Source organism: Pipistrellus hanaki (assembly GCF_964339955.1).
Source record: "Pipistrellus hanaki genome assembly, chromosome: 12".
Taxonomy (NCBI): domain Eukaryota; kingdom Metazoa; phylum Chordata; class Mammalia; order Chiroptera; family Vespertilionidae; genus Pipistrellus; species Pipistrellus hanaki.
Window position 1 is genome coordinate 11,370,754 of NC_140514.1, and position 19,683 is coordinate 11,390,436.

Sequence of the window (19,683 nt, forward strand, 5' to 3'; positions counted from 1 at the left end):
ACGTGAACTTTTTTTGATACTATGCATGATTTGCCACAATATTCTCAAAACATCACAATACCTAATCAACTGAGAAAAGACAAGTTCACTTTTAGTTGCTGCCTAATTTCTTTATACTCACATATTGAATGAAAACTAAAGTAATACCAAATCTAGCACTGTAAATCCTCATATAATTTAAGTAAAACACAATATCCAATACAGCCTTCAATCTAAAAATAATCACTTTTTTTGTTTGTTAATCCTCACCTGAGAATATTTTCCCATTGATTTTGAAAGATAGTAGGAGGGAGCGGGAGAGACAGAGAGAAAGAAACATTGATGTGAGAGAGATACATTGATTAGTTGAGGCCAGAGATTGAACCTTCAACCGAGGTACATGCTGTTGACCGAGAATCGAACATTGGACCCTTCAGTCCACGGGCCAACGCTCTATTCACTGAGCCAAACTGGTTAAGGCAAAAATAATCACTTTTATTCTAAGATGGCAATGTTCATGGAGTTACAAATATGAAAAATATTTTTAAAAACTACATAGACTGGAAAATGAAGCAAATATTTAATCTGAAGCTTATTCAAAGGAAAATGCCTCACAAAGAAGAAACAATACTAGCATTTACAGTGAAAACAGATATATCTGTTCTATTTAATCTTCTACATTACACTTTTATTTAAACTCAAAATAAAAACAAATATTACTACTAAAGAACTATTAAAAACACTTCCCTCCTAATAAGTAGAATGCTTCATAAACCACTACTTTAAAATCAAGTGTTTTTCATTAAAATGGTAATATTATAATGCTAGAGGCCTGGTGCACAAAATCCGTGCACTCAAGTCAGGGGGAGGAGAGAAGGAGTGTCTCTCAGCCCAGACTGCATCCTCTCACAGTCTGAGAGCCGAGGGGATGTCTGATTGATGGCTTAAGCTCACTTCCTATGTCAGACATCCTTACTGTTGCCTCAGAGGTAGGAGAGGCTCCTATTATCGCTGCTGCGCTAGCCGGCCATGAGCCCAACTTCTGACTGAGCGGTGCTCCCCCTGAGAGACCACACTGACCACCAGGGAACAGCTCCCGTATTCAGCATCTGCACCGGGGTGGTCAGTGCATGTCATAGCAACTGGTTATTCTGCTGTTTGGTCAATTTGCATATTGGCCTTTTATTATATAGGATTATCAACTTATTTCAACAACTATTTTTGTTTCATTCCAGTTAATAAACTACATAAATTCATACCAATAGGATTTAATAATTACTTTCTTACCTAGAGGTGCAAAGTTATGAATTCCTTCTGCGTTGTCAGGCTCAGAAGCTAGTATTCTTGTTTTCAAACTGCTGTCCACAGCTTTATTCGGACCAGAGTCAAGAAATTTCATAATAGTTGATACCATACTTCTTGCAGTGTTTACAATAGCTCTTGTGCTAGTTACCATATTGTTGCAAATGAGCTGAACACCACCTAAATTTACCCAAAAATACTAAATGAATCTTAGGATACTTTGATATCAACTTAACTTTCCTAATGACTACTCAAATGAGAACATAACATACTATCAAATGATTACATTTAAAGGACAAATAATGGAATTTTATCTTACCCATGTCATGGAATGCTTTCAAGGCATCACTAGTATCCAATACTCTCAAAATGAACCACAATAATGGTTCTGATAACTGGCAAGTAGCAAGAGAGCCCTAATTAAAAAAAACAAAACAAAACAAAAAACCACACATGTACATTAATAAGTTTAAAATATCAATTAATTTACAGTAAATTAGGACAATGAAATTTCTTATTAAATGTAATATTCCTTTATAGTCTATTATAAAATGACACCCTTAACCTGTCACTACAAAATAGTGTCTGCTAAAACATATAACAAGTCTCACTTGAATCAAAAAGGAACAATATCCTCTCTGAATTCAGAGCACATTTTTAAGCATCTGTCTTCAAATACTATTGTATTATCACTTTTACCTTAAGTTAATATGCATTAATTTTTGCTTCACTTCAAAAATTATTCCTTCCAAAATATATGTGTATCTTCCAATCAAGAAATATGCAATAAATACTTAAGAAAATGCAATAAATACTTAAGAAAATGATAATTATACACTGACATATAAAAAATTCTTTACAAAACTGTTTTTTTTAATCTGCATTTGAAAGACTGTAAGTTTTTTAAAAATCACTTTTTTAAAAAGGAAATATAAAAAGCAATAATATTCTAACATTTCCTTTTAAAATTACTCTATTCTTGCCGAAACCAGTTTGGCTCAGTGGTAGAGCGTCGGTCTGCGGACTGAAAGGTCCCAGGTTCGATTCTGCTCAAGAGCATGTACATTGGTTGCGGGCATATCCCTGGTAGGGGGTGTGCAAGAGGCAACTGGTCGATGTTTCTCTCTCATAGACGTTTCTAGCTCGCTCTCTCTCTCCCTTCCTCTCTGTAAAAAAATCAATAAAATATATATTTTTTAAATTACTCTATTCTTGAATTTCAATTGAAAGGAAACTAAATATGCAACATAAGCTTGAAAAAATACTCATTAAATTTTCATATGTGATATCCTAAAGACAACAACATTTTAGTATTGAGGAATGCTACTGGAGGGGCGGGGCGGGGGGAGGGGAGGGGCAAAGAACTTTGGGACAATGGGAAAAATTCTTAAAATTTAAGAATACGATAATTATATCACTGTGATTGTCTTTGAAAATTAACACTTCAAAGACATCTTACTCTCCAATGTCCACTAATAATTTATTGTTCTCATCTGTTGATGTTGTTCATTTTCCAATTTGTAATATGAATATTCTATTCATCTCTGTTCTCTAAATAATTCTCTACTTCCATTGTCAGAAACTACTTAAATTACTACAACTGTTGTTGGATCAAACTTACTTGTCTGCCCATATATCCACAAGCCATGTAGGTTAAAATTGGCTGCAACATCATGTGTACTGTAGATGCTTTTTTACTAAGGGTTGTCAGTATGGTAAATAATCCATCTCCAACTGATATGGCATCTAGCCCACCATGAAAGTTTTCATGTTTGGTGAGATGTAATCCACTTGCACCTAGTTTAAATAAAAAGATTACACATTTTTTTTTAGAGTATATTTTTAAAACCCAGTAATAATTAAAATACTCTTAATGGTCATAATTAAAATATACTTAATGGTCGTTTTTCCTGAAACCACTAAATGATGGGTACATTAATAGCTGTCTCTGCTTCTGGAGGGGGGGGGAGGGGGAGGTACTTAGAAATTAAATTATCTAATATAATATTCAGTAGAGCATGTTTTTTGGTAATCTGAGATACATGAGTTATCTCTATTGCTGGTAACAATAGATGCTGTTATGTCATATGATCAAAGAACATAATTCCACATAGCTATATGAAGCAGAAAGAAAATGGAGAGAAAAATAAGTGATATATGTAACTACTTTCAAACAGCTGATGATTAAAAGAAGATAACTGTTTCACATACCCACTCACAAAAAAATAGAAAAACATATATATATTATATATTACACACACACACACACAAAAAGAAAAAAATATATCAGGAAAGGATGTGTCACAATTTACAAAAATTCAATTACCTTGAAAAATTAACAATAATATAAGCTTTTGAAGAGGTAGAAAACAAGCAACAATATATACATTTTTCACTGTTATGTGTCATAGAAACTATTACACTTTGAATAAAATTTTATATTTCGCTTTTTAAGAAAATATAAATAAATCTTATTGATTCCCTAATACCAAATTTGATGTAAAAGTTTTCATCTTTAAATTATTAGAAATATGTCGCTATAAATTTTGGTACCTGCTTTATGGTCACATTTTTTCTTAATTTAATTGACATTATTTTGTTAGTATTTTCCAATTACTTAAAATTTTTCAGTATTTCAATTTAATTCATTGATTAAAGCCACTCTACATAAGTTTTCACTAATGAAAATCAAGCATGTTAAGAAATTTACAATTACCCCTACATTAAAGTGAAAAGAAAATGAACTCATACATTGCTAAAGAGAAGAGATATAGCACCAAAAACAAGAATAAGATTAATATTCTCCATACGTACCAATTATCATCGCCATGGCACTGCTATTACACAGGCCCAGAGCAGACAAAATCTGGCTCATTATCTGCTGGTTGGCTAACACCAAGTCAGCGACGTATGCAGGTGATCCTTGAATACTACCATTGCTTCCATTACCATCTTTGCCTCCTGAGACTTTCTCTTCATCTGAAACACTGTCTGTCGTATTGGTATTCACAGAAACTCTTGCACTGTATTCCCTATTGCCCGAAAGGGGCAGCTGTACCAAAATATTAACCAGTTTTAACATATCAAACATGAGTTGGTCTCTTGTCATTTCTCCACAAACTGCTTTTGCATCACCTGGACGAATGAGGTTGGCAAAGAGTCCCCCAAAGCATGCTCGAGCACCCACTGAGCTATCTGATCCACTTCGAGACGTGACTTTGTCAGAGCAAGTGATATAGTGGTGCACTAAAAAGGTGACAGACTCTATCACGGCAGAAATAGTACTAACTGAAACGAGTTCAAAATTCTGCTCCAGAGTAAATTCTAAGAGCTTTACTTGGGCATCAAGAGGTCCTTGGCCTGTCTGGAAGGCACCCCTGCAGACAAAGATAGAGAATTAAAAATTAATCCATTTTAAGATCTTTGGACGGGGAAGTCAACATAAAACAATAAAACTAAACAAAAAATAATCTCGTGGTATTCACTATTTCATCTGACAGCAAATGGTTTCCATGTCTTCCTGAGTCCTTGTTCTTATCTCTATTTTATACAAAATTTAAAAATGACTTCCCTTCCTAATAGAAAACTAAAGGACAGGTAAATCAAACGGGTGACTCTGAAGCTATAGAATAAAATATGTGAACATCACAAAGTACTCCTCCTAATAAAATTAGCTGTTATATTTTATCCTCAAATGTTTCTATTTTAGCAGAAACCGGTTTGGCTAAGTGGTAGAGCGTCGGTCTGTGGACTGAAAGGTCCCAGGTTCGATTCCGGGCAAGGGCATGTACATTGGTTGCGGGCACATCCCCAGTAGGGGGTGTGCAAGAGGCAGCTGGTCGATGTTTCTCATCGACATTTCTAACTCTCTATCTCTCTCCCTTCCTCTCTGTAAAAAATATTTTTTTTTAAAAATGTTACTATTTTAAACATTTCCTACAGGTTTTAATTTCAAAAATTAAGATTCAATAAAATAATTCTTATGCATCAGAACTAAATGCACTCAAGTTCTCCTATGCCTAAAATCATCCTCCACAACTTAAGAAAAAGCTAAATGGACTATAAAGTCATAACTCTTCTTGAACTCATTAGATCCCTGAGGTCAAGGGGTACCAAAAAGCCTGACATTTATAAAAAGACAGTCATCTCCAACCAGATAGAATATGAGCATTGGCTTTCCTGTGGCAGAATTAATAAGAGACACTAGCAATACACAAATGGGTAAGAAGTGGTGAGCTAATTTATTTAACAAGTTGCTAAACACCAGGGATGCGAGGGTGATGACATACAATGAGTGGCCAGATTATTATGATCTCTGAATGCATAATAATCTGGCCACTAAGTGTATGTCCTATATAATAAAAGGCTAATATGCAAACTGTCCCCTCAAACAGGAGTTCAAACAGCAGGCAGGCCAGCTAATCGCCCATGTCCCATCCCCTGGGGCCAGACTGGCTAGATCCCACCCATACATGAATTAATGTACCGGGCCTCTATATATTACACATCAGAAATATATGTATACACTAAAATATACCTCTCTGTTGAAAGTATATGAATTAGCTTGAGTAAAAATTCACTGAATATCTGAGGACATGTTGAAGAAAGATGCACTTGTAATCGGGTAAGAAATTCTTGCATAGCTTGTGTAGCTGTTGGCCCAACCTGAAAAGAAATGAAATTTCACTGAAAACTGCTTATTGGTACCAATTAAATTAATATTTAAAAAGTCTCAAGTGTTAAATCAAATACTACATTGTTGTAACTTATATTAGAAGAACAAAAATATCACTAATAGCAGGAAATTGATTCATTTTTAGATATTCATAAATAGGAAATTTCAGATTCAGAATTTAACTACTTATATTCCTAGTACCTAGAACAGTACCTAGCCTAGCACATAGCTAAGAATTAAAAGATATCACTGTAGCCTTTAATAGCTACTATTAAAAAATATGTAAATTAGCCAAAACCGGTTTGGCTCAATGGATAGAGCGTCGGCTTGGGGACTGAAGGGACCAGGGTTCGATTCTGGTCAAGGGCATGTGCCTTGGTTGCGGGCACATCCCCAGTAGGGGGTGTGCAAGAGGCAGCTGATCGATGACTCTCTCTCATCGATGTTTCTAACTCTCTATCTCTCTCCCTTCCTCTCTGTACAAAATCAATAAAATATATATTTTAAAGAAAATAAAAAAATAAGTAAATTAAATGAATTGTCAATTCTTATAGAAGTCATTACAAATGATACATAAATTTTAAAAGCTTTAATTCCAAAATTTTTTGAAACGCTTCCCTGACTTCCAGGTATTTATTCAGAAAATTGCTTAAATGATACAAAATCAATGCCAAAAATCCAACAGAAAACACTATAATTCAGTTTCAATATAGCTACCGTGTTTCCCCGAAAATAAGACATCCTCCGAAAATAAGACCTAGCACAACTTTGGGAGAAAAATTAATATAAGACACTGTCTTATTTTCGAGGAAACAGGGTATTACTCCTACATAATGAAGGGCTAATATGCAAATGAAACGGTGGCACAACCAGAAAAACCTCACAACAAATCGCTATGACATGTGCTGTCCACCAGAGGGCGTGTGAAGAACATGGCGAGTGTTGGCCGTGGCAGGAAGGTAGAAGCAGGTGAGCAGGGGCACCAGACCAAGGTGGGGCGCATTGCTGGTCACTGTCATCAGAGCAAGCCTCTGGTGGTTACTGAAAATTCTTTGTTCCTATGCGCCGTGGTCCCGCCCGACACTCACACCCACAGCTGGTACCACAGCCAACACTCACACCCACTGCTGGTCTTGAGAGCCCCCAAGAGCTTCACCAACTCCCCCTGTTCCTGAGGGGTGACCAGGGCAGCAGCCGCCAGTCGAACCCGCTGATGGCACTTGCCCCACTCACTCCCGCTGCTGGTGCCGCCCCAATTGCTCCACACGGTCAGGGGGCGCAAGCAGAGCTGGCTACATCAGCGCGTGGGAACGGCAGCAGTGGGAGCGGGACTGCCATCAGACAGGAGACCAAGGTCTGCAGTGGGAGGGGCTGCACAGCGGCACAGAGGATGGTCCAAAACCAGCTCCTATGCCTACCGCAGCCTCGCGGCCCAAAGTTCCTTTCTCAAGGTATATGAATCATGCACTGCGCCCCTACTATTATTAATAATTCAAAACATTTTATTACACTGACACAGCAAAGGCTACCATTTAATACTGTGGCTATAACAATGTAACATATTTAGGTACATTAAAGTTTTTCTTTACAAATATTTTAATTTTATAGTATGGGGTTTATCATTGCTTTTCAAAATTCATATTACCTGTGGACTGTGTTGATTTGTTCCATGTGGACTGGTGCCAGAAAGAAATTTCACTAAGACATGAATCAGGTTTGGATCAGAAACCAAGAGATGGGCAGTACTGTCCTGAGTACCAATGGCAGTGCTGGATCCAGCTATAAAACATTAAGAGACAATAAAAATGTAGTATCTAATATTTTTTGGTTTTAAGGAAAACTAACATATTCCTGGCTGTTACAGGTTGTTAAATGAATCTGAATTAACTAAGTTAGATTCATTCTTTATTTTCATCTTCAACAGATCTCCTGTCCCTCTCCTACTTCAATTGTGAAAAACACCCTATCCTATGTACAAATCAACTGGAAAAGAAATAACTAAATGCTTAATGCACTTTCAGTGAACCTATCTCTCTTCCAGAAATAGAGATCTACTTTTCAGGTAAATTTTAATCCAGCTTTTTAAACTAAAATTGAGGGAAAAACTATTAATTCTTAATGTTGGTTATTTCAAGGTTGTATACTGTTAACTGATACACAGGCAACACACCAGTTTTCTGAACTGAAGAAAATACATTTTGCGTTAATTCTATCTTCAGCATCATATAATAATGCTTTGATTCCATATTTGGAAAATATATTTCAAATTATAAAATGGAATTTTCATGCTAAGCAATGACTTAAATCTTTATTAATGTCACAGAGTTTTCTATTTACAAAATTATGTCCAAACAGAATGGGGAAGACATACACGCTCCTTTTGTCATAACATACAAATAAAATAAAGATTTCTTTTTATCTTTATTGTTGAAAGTATTACATATGTCCCTTGGAATAAAGATTTCAATTCACAAATGGCTAGTCCATGCCCTCTAATACAAACATTGATCCCTATCTTACAACTACCTCAAGAATTCATACCTCAAGAATGCCAAATAAAAACCTAGAGTTAAACATGAAAAACAATAAGCACCAAGAAGATAAAATAGGAGAGTATTTTCATGATTTGAGAGGAACAAAAGCCACAAAAAGCACTAAAAGTTCCTTTCCAAGAAATGTTCAGAAATTATTTTACTACCTTAACTAAAATGGTAAAAAAAAAAAAAAAAAAAAAAAAGGGGGGGGGGGGATGGGAATGGGGTGAAAAGATAAAAATTTAATAGGGCATTGGAATCTGAGAAAAATTATGTTCAGTAAACATAGGTTTTGAATGTAAAAAAACAAAAACTGAAGAATCTAGTTATATACGTTAGTGAGTATTATAAATCATTTTTAAATACAAAGGTACTTTAATAGAATAACATAAAACACAGATAAGTATTAAATATTTTATTTTCTGCTCTAAAAGTAATCAGTTTTATTTTAATAATTATTACATTTTAGAAGGTAAAAATATGACTTGAATTTATAATGGTACATATAGGAGAATATATTATCAACATAAAGTTGATACAAGTGGAAAGTAAAGTATACAGTATATAGCAACATATATATATGCGTGTATATATATATATATATATATCAACAAATTCAGAAGATACATATTCAAATAAATTCACTAATTGTCATAACTATGTCAGTTCTTAGAAAAAGTTTTTTTCAAAGACTCTGATAGCAAGAATGTTGTATATGTCAGAGATTTAAAGGAATGAATAGAATTAAAAGAATAAATTTTTACTTACAATTAAGCTGCATGTTCGTCATGATTGTTAGACTATGAAGCACAAGGCACCATGTCCGGAGCAAGGTATTTGGATACCAGGCTAACACTGTGAGGAAGCTAGTAATTGATGCTATGCAGAGAAAAGAAAAGGGAAAATTTCTACTCAGTAAAACCAAATGTTTACTCAGAATTTAAATCAACTCACTATCTAATATCCCCATACAAATGAAAGAGTTCCCCATTAAAAAAAAAAAAAAAAAAAAAGCATTAAGCATCAATAACACTTTATGGCTAGGTGTAAAGCTCAGCCCATTACATAAAATTATTATCATTATAAATTTATTGTTTTTTCCAAACTACAGGCATTTCTATTGAAAACAGAATTTGTGTTTTACTAAAAATCATCACATTCTGCGAAATTGAAAATAATAAGCCTTATTAGAAATAAAGGGCCCTGACCGGTTTCACTCGGTGAATAGAGTCCCAGGTTCAATTCCGGTGAAGGGCATTTACCTTAGTTGCAAGCACATCCCCAATAGGGGGTGTGTAAGAGGCAGCTGATTGATATTTCTCTCTCATCGATGTTTCTAACTCTCTCTACCTCTCTCTTCCTCTCTGTTAAAAAAAATCAATTATATATATATATATATATATATATATATATATATATATATATATATATATATATATTTTTAAAAGGATGGGCAAAATCACTGTAACTCCCCAACAAAGCACAAAGTAAAACCATAGTAAGGTTGCTTAACAGGCCCAAATGAGATAAGAAGTACCAGCACCAGCTAGAGAAGCCAAAACAATTATTGAAAATGCACAAACATAATAGAGTGCAGAAAGTATGCTCTTAAAACACTCTGAAAAATGGATTCCAGACATCAGGAAGGAAATACACAGCCTGGGCACCTATTACACTAAAAGTTCACAGAAACCGAATTATTTATTTTTTTTTTTTTTAATGACACCCTTCTCCCCAAAAAAACTTTTAAAAAAAGTCTCTTACTGGCCACAACCATCAATAAGAATTATAATTATTACTTTCACAATATAGAATTTTAAGTTTTTTAATGTAATTTTTTAAAAAAAATAAAGTATGTATAACTTTTTCTATAAAAAAAATTATCAATAGAATTGTAAAAGAAGCATAAAAATATGTTTAAGTTCATAACTCATACATATATTTATTAAAGATACTTATAGCTTACAAATATAGACTATTTGTGAACCAGGTCATTTTTAAAATTAATTCTATAAAAGAAAAAATTTTCCAGCACTTTTCCTGCATTTTTTCATACAAACTATAACATCAAAAGGTGACATGATAGCATATAAAAGAAAGTTTCTCTTTATTGGAGTATTTCAGCTAATAGAGAAAAAAGGAATAATAGACTTAGACTATCTTCATTTTGAAATATCTAGTGAATTATTTTTATAATATATATTTTATTGATTTTTTACAGAGAGGAGGAGAGAGGGATAGAGAGCTAGAAATATCGATGAGAGAGAAACATCGACCAGCTGCCTCTTGCACACCCCCTACTGGGGATGTGCCCGCAACCAATGTACATGCCCCTGCCCGGAATCGAACCTGGGACCTTTCAGTCCACAGACTGACGATCTACCACTGAGCCAAACCAGTTTTGGCTCTACTGAATTATTAATGACTCTAAGCATTAAACATCAATACTTGTTAAAAAGACAGACAACTTATAAAATGCCTTCAAAACATCAAATCAGAACAAGCTTCAATTTACTACAATTTATAATAGCTACCAATTTATAGGAAATACAGAGGATATAGTGGAGATACAATCACAAAGAAACAGGACCCAGGAATCTTGGCAAACATACAAACATATTTCTTTGACAAATGACTTAATAAGGGGATAAAAAAGACACAGAAGGAACCTACTGAGATTAAAAGGAAGAACATAATTAAAACTACAATGTATAGGCCTTATATAGATCCAAATTTTAAAAAATTTTTAAATTATAAAAATTGAGACAATTGTGAGTTTGAATACTAACCAGATTATCTGATGATAGTAAGGAATCATTACTTCCCTAACTACTCTTTTTAAATATTTTTTCACAATAACAAAGTTTAAAATAAATGAGAGAAATATTTATAATAATAATTACTAATGCAAGGAAAAGATGTAAGCCGAATAAACTCAGGCTGGTCTTGCTGAAGCAATGCAAACATATGTGGAACCATGACCCAGTGTGGCTGTTAATAAGACTGAAAGACAGGTCGTAGGAGAGTCATGCAAAATATAGGATACCCCTCCACAGGGAGAAACACCAGAAATAGATCATTTTCACTTTTCTTAAAATATAACTAAAATAAATTCTTATAACCAGATCTAAAGGCTAGTTCTATTCCTGTTAAAGATATTATTCTAATTTCCACATCCTTGCATTTGCCATGAAAAAAATGAACACAACTTCTATGTCAAATTAATATCCTTCTCCAACTTACCAATTCCCCTAAAAGCAAATTAAGATACTACTTTACGGGAATCCAATATAAAGATTCATGGAATATTGTCCATTTCAGTTGCACAGGCATAAAATAATAAAGATAAGAGAAGATACAAGTCTTCTGTTCTTTCCTGCTATTTATTGTCAGTGTATAAAAATATTTTTCTTACATTATAACCCTTACGACAAAGTTTAAGTATATATTAGCCAAATCATTACCTTTTTATTTTATTATTCATGCTATGAGAATAATTTTCCTAATAATATTACCTTGATTTAATGAAATGACAGGTATTCGATTAGCATTATATAAAAAAATTTCTGCTCCATTCTCTTTATTTCCAGATGAACTAGAATTCAGACTCAATGTGAGCCACAATTGGAGAAGTGATTCCAACTGCAAAAGAATAAAAATGGACATGAAAAAAGTAAGTTATATTATGAAATACTATATAAACAAATTCTTCTGTATGAATCCCTATGATTAAGTATAAATAATTTTTCTATTAAATACTTTGGTTACTTCAATTTAGTTGACAAGCAATCTTAAAATTCTTGATGATGAATCAAAACTTAAGTAAATTAAAATATATAATGTACCTAATATAAATTTATAATTTAGCTAATAGAAATGCTTTTCTAACTTAAGTTGATATTTACAGTTGACCATTGAATAGCACGAGTTCGAACTGCACAGAATTACTTACATGCAGACTTTTCCAATAAATATGTAAATGTATTTTCTCTTCCTTAAGATTTTGTTAATAACACTTTCTTTTCTCTGGCTAATTTTATTGTAAGAATACAATTGACTGTTATCAGTAAGGCTTCTGGTCAACATAAGGCGATTAGTAGTTTAAATTGGGGAAGTCTAAAGTTAAATGTGATTTTCAGTTGTGGGGGAGGTCAGAGCCGTTAACAACTGTTTTCCTTTTTATTTTTTTTATTTATTTATTTTTTAAAACTCAGTGTTTTTCAAGCGTCAACTGTAGTGGGATCTAATCAATAAAACTTAGAATCATAAAAATTATATTTAACCTATTACTAAAGAGCTGTGGTTATTAAAGCATCTCCAATATTTTTCCAGCTAAGCACAATAAAGAAATCATCCCTGTTAGGTTGAGAATGCTCTCCCCAATCATTTTCATCTTATATCAGGCTGTTAATAATGTCTAAAAAGATGCATCATTTCTCCTGAAGTCATACCTGAACATGATGGACTTGAAGCATGGAAAAAAGTTTGTTGAAACAAACATTTAACATTGGGACAGATGATAACTGTATAATAAGTTGGTTGGATTGGTTCGCTGCTTGTAAACCCCCTAGAAGTGAATCATCTGTTCCAGTGGGAGACTGTGATACTGAAAATTAAACACAATTATGATTTTTATACACAAATCAGGAGAACTGCTAATTAGCTATTATTGTACTATGTATAGGTAAGTGATGGTCGTGTTTTTTGTTGTGTATGTGTGTGTTTTTTTAATTTAAAACTATATTCTTTAAAATGATATGAAAACTTGTTTTAATCACATTACTTGAAAGTCAAAAAGGACAATCAACAGAGAAACTCCCAAATCATAGGATTTGTCCACCAAAGAAAAGGAATTTTTTTTTCACTTTACTCTAACAATTTTTATTTTTAAAAATTTCCTAATTAATAAGAGGAAAAGAAAAGGGAGAGGAAGAAGAATCTTGACTAATTCTTAAGAAGGTAGTTTTAGAATAATCTAGACTCTAGTCTATTGACTGTTTTCTCTCTCTCTGTCTTCCACCCCCACCCACAAGTATCTAGAAGTCCCCGGCATGAGCCCACTGGAGCTGAGCTCTCTTCTCCAGGTTTGGTTTCTAGGATGCTCTGGTCCACAAGCGAAACCTGGCAGGCCACAAGCTCACCATAAGGGATTAGGATGGACAATCTAGTCAATTGGTTCTTAACCCTGAAGCAGCCAAAAATCCTAATGCCAAGCCACACTTCAAACTAATTAAAAAATATAATTCATGAGGAGCGAGAAATATAGGGACTCTAAGAGCAGTTCTTCATATATTTAGAAAGTTATTGTATTAAAAGGGAGGGGGAAACAAGGGGGAGGACACAGTTCTGCACATGACAATAATCAATAGACAACTGAGAAGTTGATACAAATTACAAAAGGAACTTCTAATAAATATTTTTCTGTGTGTTTTTTTTTTTAATGGCTAACAAAGAAGAGCGCTATTTTGGGCAGTATTGAGCTGTGGTGATAGAAAGGCTAGCCAACAAAAGGGATCCCCATTATTACATAGGAGACAATGTACAACAATATTAAATACCAATACTAAGATTACAGAACATCATCTTCTCTTTTTTTCTGTATCTCCTAAGAAGTAAATGAAATTTTGCAATAAAAGAATTTAACTTAACACAGAAAGAACTTTAAAAAAAAAATAGTAATGCCAGCTTTTATTAAAATGAACTGTGAACTAACGCCTTTTGATTAAAGGAACATGATGCTCTCCCTAGGTTCTAACTGCTATGACCAGCCCATTGTCACCATGTGATTCGTAGGTCTACGTGGGTGGGGGAACCATTATCTTCTTCTCAATACTTCTCCTCGATCTTTGCCTTTGAGAGACAGGCTACTATCTAAAATGTACTCCCCTGAGAGGAGCAGATCTACCCAAGTCTAGCACTTTACATCAAGGGTCAGCAAACCATGACCTGACAGCCAAATCTGGCAGGCCACCTGATTCTGTAACAGCCATGCCCATTCATTTTCATATTGTTATTGTCAATGGCTGCTTTATGGCTAAAAAGTCAGAGTTGTGTAGTTACAATACCCACCACATGGCTCAGAAATCCTAAAATATTTAACATCTGGTCCCTTATTATAAAAAAAATTTCCTTCCTTTGCTATAGGTAATTAGGTAGCAAATCCTTTTAATTCTGCAGTTCAATTAGGCCCATTTCACTATCATCCTTACCTAGGTCTTCCATCCTAGTCTTTAAGGATAATACAGATGTTGTAAATACAAAAGCCAATTTTATTAATGATCTAAATATAATGTAATAAACTCACAGACAACTAGCTAACAGCCTTCCCTAGGAATTTACTTAACCTCACAAGACAAAACAAAAACATGACTCAGGTTTCTGGGTTGAATTTTAGAGCACTACATGGAGATATTTTGTTCCCTTCCACTCTCCCAACTTGTTAATCCTTTGTCTTGTTTCTCAACTTGCTACTTATTTAGCAAGAGAGGTGCTTTATATTTAGCCCATTCAGACTCACATCAGACATAAAACTTAAAAATCTATCCTTGCTAGCTACACCTGAAAATAATCAGCAGATTAACCATTTTTGCAATACCCTAAAAACGATGATTTTTACTTACATGTAGGAGATGTATTTGTTAATGCCTGCAAAATGGAATCTGCTTCCAAGGTAGACATCATTTTCAACATTAATTCTGCTTGCTGTTCAAGTCCAACTTCTAGACGAGCATCTAGGGCTAAAGAAAAGCAATGAAAAGATATTTTTAAAAAGATAATTTGGTAAGACTTACTCATGTCCTACTTCCTACAATAAAATGTTGGCATCAAAACACAAAACCTGGTAGGCTAGGTGTCCTCAGGTAAGAACAAATGGCTATTATCATAGTCATAGCATGTAATAATAACTGTACAAAGAAGTCTAGTGATGGGAAGGTGAATAAGCAGAAAGAGTTGGATCAAATAAATGAATAGTAATGAAATGAATACGTTAAGGATACTGAGAACCAGGTTCCTCACTGTCAGAAGATACAACTATGAAAATGGGGACTACTAAAATGAAGCCTATGAAGTTGGATTAGTCAGATTAAGTGTTGTGTCAATGTGAACTCATGGCATTCTAGACAGACATAGAAATGAATATAGATGCTAATGTGTATAAACACACATACACACTCTCCTACATTGGTCCACCAAGAGGCCATGGACATCAAAAGAGCAATAAGTAGCCTAGCCAATATAGCTCAGTGGTTGAGCATCAACCTATGATTCCAGCTCAGGGCACATGCCTGGATTGCAGGCTCGAGCCCCAGTAGGGGGTCTATCAATCAATTTAATTTTGTTTTTTTAAAATCACAATTTCTTCACTAAAAGGTTTTGAAATCGCTTTACCTTATTAAAATATCTGATTCTCAATCTGGGGAAGGAAAAGTAAATAGTCAGCCTTGGCATCTTGCTGCGCCAGAAAACAAGGAAGTGCTCAAAGAAATATGATAACATGGCAAAAATAAGAGACCGGCTTGGAAAAGATCCCACTGGTCAAAACTGGGACTGTCTGAACATCAAAATAAATGACAACACTAACAATGGACTTACTGCAACAGAACTAACTGCACACTTAAAAAGGCTAAATGGTAAATTTTATGTTATTTATATAAAACCGAACAAACAAATAAATAATGATAACAGTGAATTATAATTCATTGAGTAAAACAGCAAACCAAGGGTCTATTCAAACTAAATGAATAAACTAATAATTTTTTTTTAAATTGATAATTTCCAAGAACTCCTCTGCCACCACACCCCTAAAATATTATACTTGAAGAAAAGACTAACTTTATAATGGAGAAGATAGGCAAACACCTCCTTAATGAAGTAAATAAACTTAAACTCGCAGTAGTGGGACAAATTAAAATCATGAGCCACCTAATGGGGTGCAGTAAGAAAACCTGAGCATTACACTTTCGCAATAATTCTGTCGAAGACGCATGACTACAATCTAGTCATGAGGAAATAGCATACAAACCCAAACTGGAGGACATTCTATAAAGTAACTAGGCTGTAATTTTCAAAAGCATCAAGATCACAAAAGTTAAACTGTAGCAGACTGAATGAAACTGAAGAGATAAATGTACTGCATGTTCTTATACTAAATCCTTTTGTATTAAAGGATATTATTTAAACACAACTGCCAAAACTTGAATGAGGTCTAAACATTAGTTAATATTAATATTAATTTCCTGATTTTGATTAAATGTGCCTTCTGATGTGTTTATGTAGAATAACAACCTGTTTTGAAAAATATATAAAACAAAACAAAAATAACATCAGATTAGCAACTTACAATTAATGGATCAAGGCAACACATGATAAATTAACTCTCTGATAAATATATGATTGATTCAAAATGTTAAAAAAAAAATTATATATTTTATGTGTCTGGAAGAGTGTCAAAATAATAATCAAAATGGTTTTATTCTGTTGAAAAATACAAAAGTTTATTAACATTAAAGAAATAAAAGCAGATTTACTGAAAATCACTGACAAACACAATTACAAATATATTTTGATAAGTGTTATTTTAAGGAGGGAAAATTTGGACCATAAATGAAAGCTCCTCAAAACTTACTGACACTGACAGAGAAACTCACAGCTCTGAATGTCACTATCATGGCACACCTGTGATATTAAACCCTCTTAGAACACACTTGGGCTCAATTTCTCAAGAGAGAAAACATAAATTTAGGACTTATTTCTAAGAATAGCGTATGTCTTAAAATATATACACACACACTTACCCTGAGACACTGAAACACTGACTGTCTGTGATCCATTCTTCTCTGTATTTGCAGGTGGCTTTGCTACAGGAATTCCAAGACCTCCAATGTAAGGGTTGTAGTTGTAGGTGCCATAGTCAGCACCCCAATAATCATACCATGTACTGCTTATTGGCTTAAAAAAAATGGAAAACCAGTTTATTTTTGCCTCTTCAGAAAGACTGACATTATTATGTACCTTTCTAAACTCACAAAGGGCTAGAAAATAATCATTCTCTCTACCTTTTAAATTCCCCAAAACATACATTATAAGCCTAATGATGTAGAGGAGTGGTTCAATAACATTCTCTTCCTTTTATAAAAATATTTAAAATAGCTTAGTTAAAAACCTGAGGGATAATTACCCTATATAATGAAGAGGTAATATGCAAACTGACCATCATTCTAACACAAGATGGCCACCCCTATGTGGTCAAAGATGGCTGCCCCTAAGTGGACACAAGATGGCAGTTGTGGGTGATCAGGCCAGCAGGGAAAGGCAGTTAGGGGGTGATGAGGCTGGCAGGCAGAAGCAGTTACGGGCAATCAGGCTGGCAGGCGAGCAGTTGGGAGCCAGCAGTCCTGGTTTCTGAGATGAATGTCTGACTGCCCTGAAGGGGTCCCAGATTAGAGAAGGTGCAGGCTCCTTGGCTGAGGGACACAAATTCTGTGCACGAGGCTTCTAGTTCTTAATAAAAATCTCTTACACACAAAAAGCACCAAAATAAAGTATTAAGCATGTATCTCCTTTAGAAAAGTTAAAGCTAACACAGAAGTAAAATCTGAAATGAAGTCAGCTTGGATCAGATTAAATACTGCTTGAAATGTTTATAATCCACAAATATACTTCCCCATGCTTATTAGTGGTTCTTATATGAGATAATATTAGTAGAGATATTAACAAAATGGCATAAGTTTTCCTTATACTATTCATTTGATATACTATAGTACCTACAGCAAATTAATAGATTTTTTAGTACATTAAGTCATGGGTTAATTTGGTGATAGATATGTACACTTTCCTCTGTTGATTAATGAATAAACCAAAATAGTAAGATGAAATGTTTTATTTGCAAAGAATACATCATACCTTAAAAACTTTGGCTGCAAGAGGATCCTTTTCCAAATCAATATCTAAAGGATCAATATCAACTTCCATTAGATCTTGAAGTAGCTCAAGATCAATTTCTTTATCTTTTTCCAAAGAGGAAAGAGGAGGTGCACCTTCAAATAATTGAAAATTATTTTACTGGTGGAATAAATTATCTAATTTTAACCAATATATAGCTTTTAATTACAGTAAAAGTTATTTCATTTGTGTATATGTTCCTATTGATATAAAAATTTCTAAATTTTTATTTTGACAATTAGGTATTAGTAGGTATGCAAATATATCACTCTATAACAACACAATTTTTAAAAACCAATGCAATTCCTAAGGAAAAAGACCACGGAATTAACCTTTGTTGAATCGTTGCATAATGTTTAAATGTTGCTAATTTTTCTTATCTCTAATAAGAAATTCATTGTGTTACATCTAATTTTCAGGAACCAAAACCAGTGAAAAGCAAAAAAGATTCAAGTTATAAAACTGTTATTCTCATTTTTCTATGATTAATTAGAAAGTATTTTGCTCTCTTAACTAGCCTTCTATTCCTTACAAATGTTATCTTCTCATAACTTCCCACCCTCTTAGTCAACATATATTTTATAGAATGCCTAGCAAATGCCAGCCTATATTAGGGTTAGAGTATATGAAGATTAATAAAACCAATTTCCAGCCTCCAAAAAATAATAGTGGTTCAGAGGTGAGGGTACACTACAATTATTAAACCAACTACAATATGGTGAGTGCTATCAGAGAGAATCAAATGTAAGGTACCACTGATGGCAATCTCCAACACTAATAATGGTGGTGTTGGAAAAAGCTTCTGGGAAAGGGCATGTATTGTTTGAATGTAAGATAAGGAGTTCTCCAAGTAAACAAAAGGGAACATTCTAATCCAGATAAAGGGAATATTAGGTAGAAAGGATAATGAGAGAATATAAGATTAAAGAAAGACAAATGGGGGGTGGGGGGAGAGGCTGGGGAGAGGTCAATGGGGGGGAAAGGAGACATACGTAATACTTTCAACAATAAAAAATTTAAATTAAAAAAAACAAGTTAATGTAAAAAACATACATACATAAAATAAAGACAAATGGTCCTAGCTAGTTCACTCAGTTGGTTTGCCATCATCCCATCAACCAAAAGGTTGCTGGTTCAATTCCCTGTCAGGCGTATGACAGCCTGGGTTTTGGCTCAATTCCAGGAAGGAGGCCAGCAGGAGGCAGCCAACTGATGTCCCACTCTCACATTGATGTTTCTTTCTCTCACCAT

General features: G+C 34.0%; 1 protein-coding gene across 7 annotated transcripts in view; it reads right to left on the reverse strand.

The window, feature by feature from the left end:
* The window catches only part of BIRC6 (baculoviral IAP repeat containing 6), a 152,699-nt gene that overhangs the window by 50,702 nt on the left and 82,314 nt on the right, over positions 1–19,683 (reverse strand). For all 7 annotated transcript variants that reach the window (XR_014796484.1, XM_084900640.1, XM_084900639.1 and 4 more), the window contains exons 38-49: positions 18,394–18,527; positions 17,286–17,439; positions 15,111–15,227; positions 12,942–13,096; positions 12,006–12,132; positions 9,259–9,369; positions 7,602–7,735; positions 5,819–5,946; positions 4,096–4,658; positions 2,903–3,078; positions 1,601–1,697; positions 1,267–1,461 (exon numbers count right to left, since the gene is read on the reverse strand). Coding sequence is in view for 6 of the 7 variants with exons in the window: in XM_084900640.1 (XP_084756766.1) it covers positions 1,267–1,461; positions 1,601–1,697; positions 2,903–3,078; positions 4,096–4,658; positions 5,819–5,946; positions 7,602–7,735; positions 9,259–9,369; positions 12,006–12,132; positions 12,942–13,096; positions 15,111–15,227; positions 17,286–17,439; positions 18,394–18,527 (2,091 nt within the window). In the remaining variant the exon portion in view is untranslated. The remainder of the gene's footprint in view (positions 1–1,266; positions 1,462–1,600; positions 1,698–2,902; positions 3,079–4,095; positions 4,659–5,818; positions 5,947–7,601; positions 7,736–9,258; positions 9,370–12,005; positions 12,133–12,941; positions 13,097–15,110; positions 15,228–17,285; positions 17,440–18,393; positions 18,528–19,683) is intronic.